Source organism: Phyllostomus hastatus, unplaced genomic scaffold (assembly GCF_019186645.2).
Source record: "Phyllostomus hastatus isolate PE091 unplaced genomic scaffold, TTU_PhHast_1.1 phas_contig_283, whole genome shotgun sequence".
Lineage (NCBI taxonomy): Eukaryota > Metazoa > Chordata > Mammalia > Chiroptera > Phyllostomidae > Phyllostomus > Phyllostomus hastatus.
In genome coordinates this window covers 9,065,229-9,077,184 of record NW_025333833.1, presented here as the reverse complement: position 1 = coordinate 9,077,184, position 11,956 = coordinate 9,065,229, and the positions used below count along the sequence as shown (strand labels likewise).

Here is an 11,956-nt window from a genome sequence, read left to right as displayed (position 1 = left end):
GCACTTTGTGGAATTAAAAATGATTTTATAATTAAAAGGTCGCATTGTCATGTTTCTCCCAAATTAAGGTGCCATACTCTGAAATCATATGCAAAATGCAGTTTCTGTAAATGCACATTTTTTCTGGGGGGAAAGGGGCCTTCATTTTGCTAAAGCTGTAACTTAGCCCACAACTTCAAAGGTAGGTATTGCCTCCTCCCCCCTTAAAAAAAAAATTAAAATTCCCTGCCTAAGATGCAGGATAACTGCTAAACCCTTACGAAGTGGTGATTAGTGCAAAGCTTACCTTTCAGTATGACAGTTCCATCCCCACCGGGGCAGATACTGACAACATCAGGCATGTCCAGCACCAACTCCATGGTGGACCGATACCCAAGGATCCGGAGCGGTAAATGGCTCCCAACCATCAGAAGGTACTCCTTTTCCAACTGCTGCGGGGTCAAGCCATCTTTGGCGGAAATGAGGAGGGACCTTATTTCTTTCCGCAGGCATTCCTGGATGCGCTCTTGATCAGACATCGCGCCCTACGGGATGTAAGACAGGAACACGGCCCATAACGAGAAGCAAGCAAACCCAAGATGGACGAGGGAAAAAAAAAGAAAAAGAACAACATTTAAAACGATCAATAGTGAAATATAAACAACTGAGATGCGAGTTTTAAAAGCGTTAAAGGCCGAAGCAACATACAAGAATCCTCGGAAACGTGGGTTTCGCAAAGCCCCCACGCACGCAACTCTAAATCTCAGCCTGAGTTGATAACCTACGTGTGTCTCAAAAAATCGCCGCCACGGGCGATGGTGCGCGGCGTCCACGTTCTGCAGCGTTAGGTCGGGACCGGGCCGGGCCGTACTCGTCTGCCTCCTCACAATCGACTCCGGGAACCAGGGCTGGGAAGGAAGCGAACCCAACGCGGCCTTCCGTCCCAGCAAGGACGCTCGCCCCAGCACACGGCCTCCGGCCCGGGCCGAGGAGCGGCCGCCGGCGTCCTCGTACTGAATTCGGGCCTCTACGCCCGCCCCGTCCCCATTCACCCGGGGGAGGCGGCCCCTTCCCCGCCCCCAACGTCTCTCCCCACCCCGGCGGCGTGGGGAGTGGGCCTTCCACCTGCCCCCGGGGTCTGCGCTCAACCGGGCCTGGTAGAAGCCGGCGGGAGGGGGGAGGGGGGCACCCTTCTGCACCCGGCCCCGGGCGGCCGCCCCTCAGCCACGTCGCCCCGACGCCAGCGGCGCTGCCGTTGCGGGGCCCGGGAGAGTCAGCGGAGCCCCGCAGGGAAGGGCGACTACGGAAGAGTGCGCAGGGGCGGCCAGCGCGCCTGCGCACCGCGGCCCGGCGCCGCGTTCGAGCCCGAGGGCGCGCGGCCCGTGGGACGGTTGAGCCAGGCTGACCGCCCGGGTCTGATCTGGGCGCTATCCCAGGGGCAGGGCCCCTGGGACGGGCTCTCAGGCCGCACTGGCCGCCTACAGGGGTCGGAGGAGGCCTACCTCCTTCGACGGGGTTGAAAGATGAGAGTTGGGGCTTCCCCCTGGTTTCTCTCCGACCACCTCTCGCAAGTGGGCAGGTGGGCCGTCCTGCCCTAGGGACGACCCTCCAAGAGGTCAAGAAATTCTTAACCTGCGTGTGCCTCAGAATCGCCTGTGGAGCTTATTTGAGAGGGACACGGGGTCGGGGGAGAATGCCCGGGTTAATCTCTGATCAGCAAGAATTTCTGATTCAGTAGGTCTAGGTCTGTTAGGGGTAAGCACAGGCAGTTCTGGTGCCTGGGGAGAATCACTGTGGAGAGAGGAATGCAGGGGGTGAGGAAGGCGTCCGAGTGGAGACCATTCCAGGTGCCAACTGGAGGAAAATAAGCCGGGAAGCTAAAGACGAGGATGTATTTACTGAATGGCTGGAATGAGCCAGATTTATAAGATCCTATAAGATCATAAAACCATAAAGCAGTGGTTTAAGAGGTAGACCAGCAAAGCATAATATATTACCTTAAAATGTACAATCTACTTAAAGGAGCAAGACAAACCAGAAGATAACAAAGGAATTTGAATCAAGAAGGAGACCTGACCACACACATCTACTTTACCTTCTATCTAAAATTCCAAAATTCTGGGGGGAGGGGTGGGACCCCTAGAGAACAGAATGCTCCACGAATGAGCCAGGAATGTTGAGGAATCCTTTAAATCCCTTAATGACAAAAAAAAGGGGGGGAAATACATGAGCTGGTATGTAGCAGAATGGGTAGGGCTAAACAGCCAATCAACAAAAAGGAAAACTGGATGTGAAGAATGGATACAGACACTGCAGCCTCTGAGTGACAGGTGTTATGGAAACCACAAAGGATGGTGGTCAGGGTTGGGGGTTTAAAAAGAAGAAGCCGTTCCGGATTTGAAGAAAAACACAAACTCTTAGATTACAAGGGTCCCCTGAGTCCTTAGAATAACTGATGAAATAGGTTACCTATAAAGCAATGGAAATTAGATTGCCATTGGATTTCTCAGCGGAGCAATATTTTCCAAGCTCAAAGTGAAATCCTTTACGCAGCCAATTCAACATTTAAGCAGGAAAAAAGACATTTTCAGACATGCAAGGATTCGGAAAGTTTATCATCTCACGGGGGAACAACTCTTGCAAAGTGAATTGGAAAAAGATAAAGAAAGCCCCATTATCCCAGATTCTCATCCCCAGTTATCTGAGTTAATGGGTAACACATGTTGAGCATTTACTACATGATCATAACACAGATTATCTAATTTTCGTTCCTTTTCCACAGAGAAAGCTACAATTATTATCCTCATTTGAAAGCGAAGAGACTGATATACAGACATAGACAAAGATATTTAAAAAGTCATAGGCAATAAAAATATGAAAGTTCTGATTAAATCTAGAAAGTTACTGGCATATAATGTAAAAAAAAAGATTTGTAAAAAGATATTCTGGAGCTACATTCCAGATCAATAACCATAAACCAAGTGTCAGGGGCTGTTTGGGCTGCTTCAGGAAGGAGACCCCATTCAGAAGAGCCTCTACGATTGGACTCCTCACTTGCTCAGGTTACAATATGCACGGTCATCCTCCCAGACTGGCTGTCTTCTGTGGCAGCTCACCTGGGAAATGCATGGGAACGAGGAGGATCACACCTGCCTCTTTCACACTTTTCATGGAGACATTCGCCTCTGCGGTCCTCCAGATACCTGGCAATGCTCTCCATGTACTACTCCGACATTCCAGTTGGCATTTGCTACCAGAATCGCCCTTACTCAATGAGTGAACACACCAATGAAGAAATTCTGTCGGTTGCTAAGATGACCTATTCCCCTATTCACTTGGCAAGTTGGGTATGCAACCATACGATGCAGTCAGTCCCGGCCCTGGCCAAAGGTGAACTTGAGTGAAAATTCAGTTCATGTATCACCTAACCCCTCCATAAGCTCAGAATGTTGACAGCAAACCATGACATTCTGAGTCCCGGAAATTAGTGATGGCCCCTGAACATTTTGGGTAGTTTCTCTTCTCCAGAGCCTTAAGCGATCACAAGGCCTTTGGGGAGACGCTGGGGTGAAGGTTGCAGTGCATAGGGCCAGTGTCTCACAGCAGCCTGCTTTAAGGATATCTGGGGCTCATTCTGGGTCTGGGATCTGATTCAGTTCTGGGGACAGGGTGACAAGTCAGGTCTCTTCACTCATGAGCTATCTCCCCAGGCCTCGAATTGCGTTTCCTCGGTTCTTTTGCTTTTTGTTGTTACAAAAATCAAAAAGACTTACTGGGGTTGTTGCGTTCATTCCCCGGATCCTACAATGAATTAAGCACAACCAGAGGGCTCTGTGAGTCAAGACCAAGTATTTTCCACCCTGCTGCTTATTATGATGACCAGGGTCCTTTTCCTGCTGGTAATTACCAGTCTCCACCTGGTCTCCTCCCAGCCCTGCTTGCATCTGGGAGTGTATTTTAATTGCATCTGCTCCTACCAGCATTCTTGCCTTAGAAAACAGCCAGTAAGGAATGTGTGTGTGTGTGTGTGTGTGTGTGTGTGTGTGTGTGTATTTTGAGCTTCTGAAGCTTTAAGATATGCCTCGTGACAAGAATGAATCTTTTGAAGAATATTTAGGGATGGGTGAGTTAGAAGCTCATGATAGAACCAATACAGCATTCTTGTCTCTCAAAAAGTTTTTTTAACATCATGACCCATGGTTGGGGGGGAGGGGCATTTGATGCCACTGTCCAGTTCTGCTCCCCATGGCAATGACTCCGAGCCGTGGCCTTCCCTTTCACGTCTCCTACCCACTCCTGCCTCACCTCTAGGAAATGAGTGTGCTCCGGCTTCCAGAGAAAATGGAGGCTCTCATACATGAAACCCCTCAGCTTCCACGCCAGGCTCCAGCCTAGCTCCCTCACATCATTCCTCCCGGTCTTGGAGGGTAAGGAGCCATCCATTCTCCCTACCCATTTTGCTCTCGAGTCTATCCCCCCAACTCCTTTAGGACCAAGACCTTGACCTTTGGTTACTATTACACAGTTCTGTATATCCAACGTCTTTTTATAAACTCCTTTCCAATAACATAAAACTATGCTTGAATTTTTTTTATTGTACACACACAACACAGACACACAGGGAGGGAAAGGGACAGAGAACAAACTGTTCTGACCTACACCCCTCTACCCATTCCCTCATGGCCGAACCCTTGAATAAACAGTCTGTGCGTATCTTACCCCCGGTTTTACATCCACTGTTCAATACTCCCTCCAAAGCAATGAACCTGCTGCTCTGAACATGGTTCTTACTTTACTTTTATCAAAATCAGTGACAAATCTTCCAGCGGACAAACCTTAAGGGCTTCTCAACCTTTTCGTCTTAGATGATCTCCGACGTTCATTCTTGGTGTCCTCTCCCTCTCTGAAAATCTCTCCTCTGTGGGCTTCCGTGATACGGCTGCCCGGGCTCCCAGCCTGACGCTCTGTCACTTATTACTGTTATTCCAACGCGCCCCAGGGTTTTCCTCGGCCAATCTCCTTTTCAATGTTTCCCCTCTTCCTGGGCAACCTTTTTCACTCTCTTAATTTCAGCTTTGGCCAACACCTTCCAGAAGGCATGTTCATTCAAGTAGCAAACATCCTTCAGCTCCAAGTACATGCCAGGCACTGTTCTAGAACACAGAACTACATCAGGGAGCAAAACAAAGCAGATAAATATGTCATGCATAATGTCAATTAAGGGTAAATGCTCTTACGAAAAATAACCCAGGGTAAGGGAGTGAGAAGGGGCTGCTTTAAGCGAAGGATGTAAAAATCACTTTTGTTTAACCTCTGTGACATTGGCTTCTCAACACATTGTTCCAGAACAGCAGCATAGCCTGGACATTTGTTAGAAATGCCCATTCTCAGGCCCCACCCCAGACCTGCTGAATCAGAAGGCGAGGGGGTGGGGTGCAGCAATGTGTTTTAATCAGCCCTGCAGGTGTCTCTGGCGTGTGCTACGGTGAGGACCACCGGTCTGGAGCAGGTTCCCGCTGGACACGCCTTGAATAGATTGCAGGCCTGCAGGCAGTGTAGTACCAACAGTCTCAGCCCACCCGGCAGCGTGAAGGCTGGGGAAGGGTGTGGCTGGGAGCCCTCCAGCCCAAGGTAACATCCACCCAGACTTTTCAGAAGTGGGATTAGCAGGCTTGCCCACAGGCCTGCAGGTAGCAAGGTAAGAGCCAATCAACACTCACTGATACGTTCAAAAAGCAGGAGCCAGAAATAAACCCAGGCCTTTCTGGTAACTTAATACTTGGCAAAGGAGGCAAGAACATTCAATGGGACAAAGATAGTGTATTCAATAAATGGTGTTGGGAAAATTGGACAGACATGCACAAAAAAGTGAAACTAGACCACACTTCTTACACCATACACAACAATAAACTCAAAATAGATCAAAGACATACATGTTAGGCACGAAACCCTGAAAATCCTATAAGAAAATATAAGCTGCAAAATCTCAGACATTTCTTGTAGCAATATTTTTTTCTGATATATCTTCTTGGGCAAGGGAAATGAAAAAAAATAAACGGACTACATCAAACTAAAAAGTTGTTTGCATACAAAGGAAACCATCAACAAAATGAAGAGACGACCCACTGAATGGGAGAACATGTTCCCCAATGATACATCTGATAAGGGGTTAATATCCAAAACTTATAAATCACTTACACAACTCAACACCAACCCCCCACCCACAAACAATCCAATGAAAAAATGGGCAAAGGACCTGAATAGGAACTTTTCCAAAGAGTACATACAGACGGCCAGTAGACATACAAAAAAATGCCCAACATCAGTAATCATCAGAGAAACTCAAATTAAAACCACAACGAGATATCACCTCACACCTGTCAGATTGGCTGTCACCAATAAATCAACAAACAAGTGCTGGCGAGGATGTGGAGAGCGGGGATCCCTTGTGCATTGCTGGTGGGAATGCAGACTGGTGCAGCCGCTGTGAAAAGCAACAAGGAGTTACCTCGAAAATTGAAATAGGACTGCCTTATGACCCAGTGATTCCACTTCTGGGACTATATCCAAAGAAAACTGAAACACTAATTCGAAAGAACATGAGGTGGGACCCCCCCCCAAGAAAAACAAACGGAATTATCTTCTGCAGGCCGAGCCCCTTGTAGTACAGGCTTTCCCCACTAGATGAGTGTTCTGGGAGCTCATCGATATCAGGGTACCAGCTGGTGGTGTTGTGAGAGGCTGCCTTCAGCTTTGGTGCATTTTTTTTTTGAAGACCAACGCATTTGCCCATTTCACAATGGGTGATTTATGAGTACACCTGCCCACAATGCACTGATTATTTAGTGGATGAAAGAAGTCCTCAAAGGGAAACATTTTGCTGACGTGGAAGAGGTGAAACAAAAATGGCAGAAGCACTAAAAGGCATCAGAATTGACAAGTTCAAAAATTGTTTTGAGCAGTGGAAAAATTGTCTCAATAGGTGAATGGCATAAAATGGAGAGTACTTTGAAGGTGACTGAAGTTTAAACATGTAAGGATAGATACACGATTTTTTATAAATACATTCCGATTTTTTTAGTCCTCCTTGTACGTACACTCCTATGTTCATTGCAGCATCATTCACAGTAGCCAAGATTTGGAAGCAGCTCAAGTGCCCATCAGTAGATGAGTGGATAAAGAGCTGTGGTACATTTATATAATGGAACACTACTTGGCTGTAAAAAAGAAGGAAATCTTACCCTTTTTGACAGCATGGATGGACCTGGAGAGCATTGTGGTGCTCAGTGAAATAAGCCAGTCAAAGAAAGACAAGTGCCATATGATTTCACTCACTGTGTGGGATCTAAGTAACAAAATATCTAACAAAGTAGAAACAGACTCACAGAGAACAGACTCACAGCTGTCAGACGGGAGGAGAGTTGCACAGCTGGGTGAAAAAGGTGAGGGGATCATGCAAAAAAAACACAAAAAGCTCATAGGCACAGACAACAGTATGGTGATTACCAGAGGGGAAGGGGGGTGGGGGAGGGAGAAGAAGACATGGGGGGGATGAATGGTGATGGAAGGTTTGACTTGAGGTGGTGAACACACCATACAATGTATAGATGATGTATTACATAATTGTATGCCTGAAACCTTTATTAACCCATGTCACCACAATCAATTCAATAAAAAAGAAAAAAGAGAAAGAAGAAGCTAGGCTCTGCCAAGGACCTACTTCTGCCTCGGGGCCTCCCTTGTGCATCCTCAGAAGTTCACCATCGGGCTGAGCAAGGAGCAAACTTAGCACCAAGAGGGGTGGTGGGGGTGCCAGGCAGCGAAGGGGGCAGAGGGCAGGGTGAGGTTAGTGCGTGTCCCCTGGCAGAAGGGAGCCCCCACTCCCTTCTAGCCGCACCAGGTCTGCTCTCTGTGATGCCCAGGCTGGGCTCCCAAAGGTTCCGTCATTATTTTGGACTACTCATTATAAAAAGAGTTCAGTTGGATTTGGAATCCATTTGCATCATCCCAAGAAGTACCAAATTGCATTTGTTGATGATAGAAAAGATAGCCAATTCTTTAAGTTCAACTGTCGGAAAAGTTTAAGTGGTTGTAAAAATGGTTTTAAAATTTTTTAAGTCATTTCACTGTGTATATCAAATCATCATGTTGTACACCTTAAATATATACAACTTTTATTTGTCAATTATCCCTGAAGAAAGCTGGAAGATAAAGACACAAACACTTTTTTAATTGTGTAAACATGTTTATCATGTAGCAAAAATTTAAAGAGCTTATCAGTAAGAAGCCTTGATAAGGAATTTCATGTTGCCATTTCAAACATAAAATTTATTTTCGTGGAAGCTCAAGATTCCTTTTTTTTCTCATTTAAAGGGTACTTTAATTTTTGTAATTGAGATGTACTTGACCTATATAACATTAGTTTCAGGTGCACGACATAATGATATTCGCGTATGTTGCCAACGATCACCACACAAATCTAGTTAACATGTACCCCCACAATTATCAAATTTTTTTCCTGTAATGAGGACTTTTCCGGTCTCTCTCAGCAACTGGGCAGCGCAGGTGCCTGGGGTCAGCACAGCTGCCTGGGGTCAGCGCAGCTGGGGAAGCGGCTCTGCCAGAGCAGCCTGCAGCTGCAAAAGACTCCCCAGCCTGTGAAGGTGAAAGCCTCCACCTTTCTCAAGTCCTCACCACCCCACCATAACCCCATGCAGTCGCCGAGTTCTGAATATTCTCCACCTCAGAAGTATCTCCTGAATCTGGGCTGTCCCCACGGCCAAAGCCTCGGATCCAGCTTTCATCAGCCTCGCATCCCCGGTCCACTGCTGTGTCCTCCTGGTTGGGGTCTGCCAGCTACAAGTTGAGAAAGTCAAATTTAAGAAAGTCAAATTGAAACAGTCAAATTTAAATCCCCATAGTTTCTTAAAGCTCTACAGTAAGATTTGCAATTTCATCTCATGACAATGAATTTCAGAGTTTTCATTAAATAATTCATACATATTTATTCCTCTGTTTATCCAAGTGAATATAAAATTTCTTTTATATATATTGGGGGGGTGATTGATTTGAGAGACAGAGAGGAAGGGGGGAGAGAAACATTAATTTGTGGTTCCACTTCTCGATGCATTTATCAGTTGCCTCTCATATGAGCCCTGCATGGGGATGAAACCGTGACCTTGGAGTACCTGGTCCATGCTCTACCCAACTGAGCTACTTGACCAGGGCCGGATATAAAATTTCAAAACACTTAAGTGAAATAAGTGTAATAATTTTAAAAGCCTTGAAATCTTGTATGACCTTTCGTCTTGGCAACAAACTCAGCAGTCAACAACTTTCATGGTTCCTCCCCTTCTTCTAGTAACCCCATTCCCACAGACGTCAGTCTCTTAACAAGTCCAAACAAGGAGTAAAGTACTAAGCGTTCAAAAATGTGCACATACAATGTTTTCAACAAAGGGATGACCAACATCAATTAGAAAGGCATCTGAAAGAAAACAGCGACATCATTATTCGAGTGGAAGAGGCCAGCCAGCTGCAGGCTGGCGGAGCTGCCTCAGCACTCCGCACCCCCCCCTTTTCAGAGGTGCTGTGTTGACCTTTTCACCAGGAAATGTGATGACCTTTCTGGGATATCATTACTGTCGTTCGGAATCCCAACAGGGCCTTGTTGTAAGCAGGTGCTTGTATTGATTGCTGTTATATGTGGACATAAAAATAATGAAGAAGTGAGTATGTATGTTGTCACTTGTCCTGCAGCAAAAGTGACTGGGGACAAGCACCCAAAGTGGGTGCCCACACCCAAGAGGGCCTTTCCTCCTCGGTGTTTCTTCTGCAAGAAACCCCTCTATCTTATCGGGAGACGGGACACAGTTTTGAGAGCACCAGCTTCCAGATATCCTGCCAGGTCTTGGAGTGCAAATCTAAGTGAAATTGTAGCGTAAGAGTTTCCTTCAGGACTCTTGCTCAAATGGATTTGTAACAGAATCCAAGGCAGAGAAAAAAGTAAGTGCCACCAACAGTTTCACACTCTTTCAGACAGGGAAGTCTTTACAGCGTGATAAACTAGCTGTCTTTAGTGGTGAGTATTGAGTGGACACTGAATAAACCTTCCCCTCTATGGCTAAGCATAGCTTAGGAATTTTCCTCATAGTTCCGCCCTAGGCAGGAACTATCCATTGAGGCCGGCCCTGGAGACGAAACGCTTGTCCTCCCTCAGGTAACCTGTGCAGGGATCAGGCTTAGAGAGTAAAAACTAAATCTATTTACATTGGTTTATTACTAATCTTTAATTACTTTATAATGAGGACTTGATAATGATTCCCAGTGGCCTAACTCGGAATATATGGAAGAAAGCAGCGGAATGGTTTTTCCATCGGCGTTACTTCAGGTCCTCATTCTTCAGTAAGTTTGTTTGTTTGTTCGTTTGTTTGTTTTGCAGGGGGCAGAAGCTACCCCTGTGTGAACTCAAACATTAACAAATAAAAATAAGTGAATATTGTTTCTACTATCATGTGATCTGAGCTATTTGAGTAGAATCATAAACCTTGAGAACACAGGGCTGCCAAGACCAAGCTCACATCCAGTGAGAAAGGAAGCAGGAACAGGGAGTAAAAGAGAAACCTATTCATTGTGTCGAGTTCCTGGGCGGAGAGTGGGGCAGCTCCCAGGTTTGCTGCAGGACGGAACCTCCGCAGTGAACCGTGGACAAGCAAAACCCCCGCCTCATCAGGGAAGCCGGGAGCAGGGCCTCCTCCAGGGCAAAAGTGTCCCTTCCCTACAAACACGTTAAATCGGATCCCTTCGCTTCTCTGCCTCTTCAAGAAGCTCAGCAGGGGAGGGGAGACCGGATGAAAGAAGGTGAGGGCATTAGCCAAAGAACCCGTGCAGGACCCGTGGACACAGATGACAGTGCGGTGATGGCCAGGGGGAAGGGGTGAGTGGCGGGGTGCCGGCCACTCACCCCTGGTGCAAGTGGAGGGGGCAAAAGGGGGCACTGGGGACATCTGTAACTGTGTCGACAATAAAAATAAAGTTCATGTCCATGTGTCATACTTATAAGTTCTTTAGCTTCTAAATTTCCCATACTATTCTTGCCCTCCCCCTGTCTATTTTCTACCTACCCTCTATGCTACTTATTCTCTGTACCTTTTCCCCCTCTCTCCCCCTCCCACTCCCCTGTTGCTAACCCTCCACGTGATCTCCAATTCTGTGGTTCTGTTCCTGTTCTGGTTGTTCGCTTAGTTTGCTTTTGTTTTTGTTTTAGGTGTGGTTGGTAATAATGGTGAGTTTGCTGTCATTTTACTGTACATGTTTTTTATCTTCGAAGGGGGGAAATGGGACAACTGTGATAGCATAATCAATAAAATACATTAAAAAATAAAGTTAGAAAAGGAGTGTCACATGAACAGCCTCAAGCACTAGTAAAAATAATAAACTAATGGAAATACAGGCATAATAAATGCCAGAGAGGGCAGAGGTCTAAAAGAGTTTTCCTTGCCCGGTTTGAAAGCCTAAATCCTCCCACAGCCCCGCCAGCACCGTCACGGGTTAAAGCAGTGGTTAAAGCAGTCTCAGGACGCGTGGGGCCGGGGTACGAAACAGATTAGGGGGAGGCGGGAGGAAGGGCGGGCTTGGGGGAAAGGGTCCAATTTTACCCTGAAGGTACCCTGATACGGGGCGTGCAGTGTTCCCTCGCGCTCTCGGGCAGCCCCGGAGGGCCGCCCGCGGAGCCCAGGGCCATCACAGCCGCCCGCGCCGCACCTCGAGGGCATCTCCCACAGGGGACACGTTCACGTCGTCAAACACATTGACCTGGGACGCGGCTTCCACGCCGCCGCCTCACTGTTGGAAGTCACACCCAGTCTACAACTCGTCTGAGAAGCAGCTGTCCCTCGTCACTCGGAGAAAAGCCCCCCCGCGGCGACGCGCCCGGGGTCCCGGCCCCGCCCCCGCCCAGGTTCATTACTGTGCCCCA

At 47.2% G+C, this 11,956-nt stretch overlaps 1 protein-coding gene across 3 annotated transcripts in view; it reads right to left on the bottom strand.

The window, feature by feature from the left end:
* TDRD5 (tudor domain containing 5) overlaps window positions 1-1,134 on the bottom strand; it is a 43,921-nt gene extending 42,787 nt beyond the window's left edge. For all 3 annotated transcript variants that reach the window (XM_045838817.1, XM_045838818.1, XM_045838819.1), the window contains exons 1-2: window positions 765-1,134; window positions 287-524 (exon numbers count right to left, since the gene is read on the bottom strand). In XM_045838817.1, coding sequence (XP_045694773.1) covers window positions 287-518 — 232 coding nt within the window. In that variant the 5' untranslated portion in view covers window positions 519-524; window positions 765-1,134. The remainder of the gene's footprint in view (window positions 1-286; window positions 525-764) is intronic.
* Window positions 1,135-11,956: the final 10,822 nt, after the last annotated feature.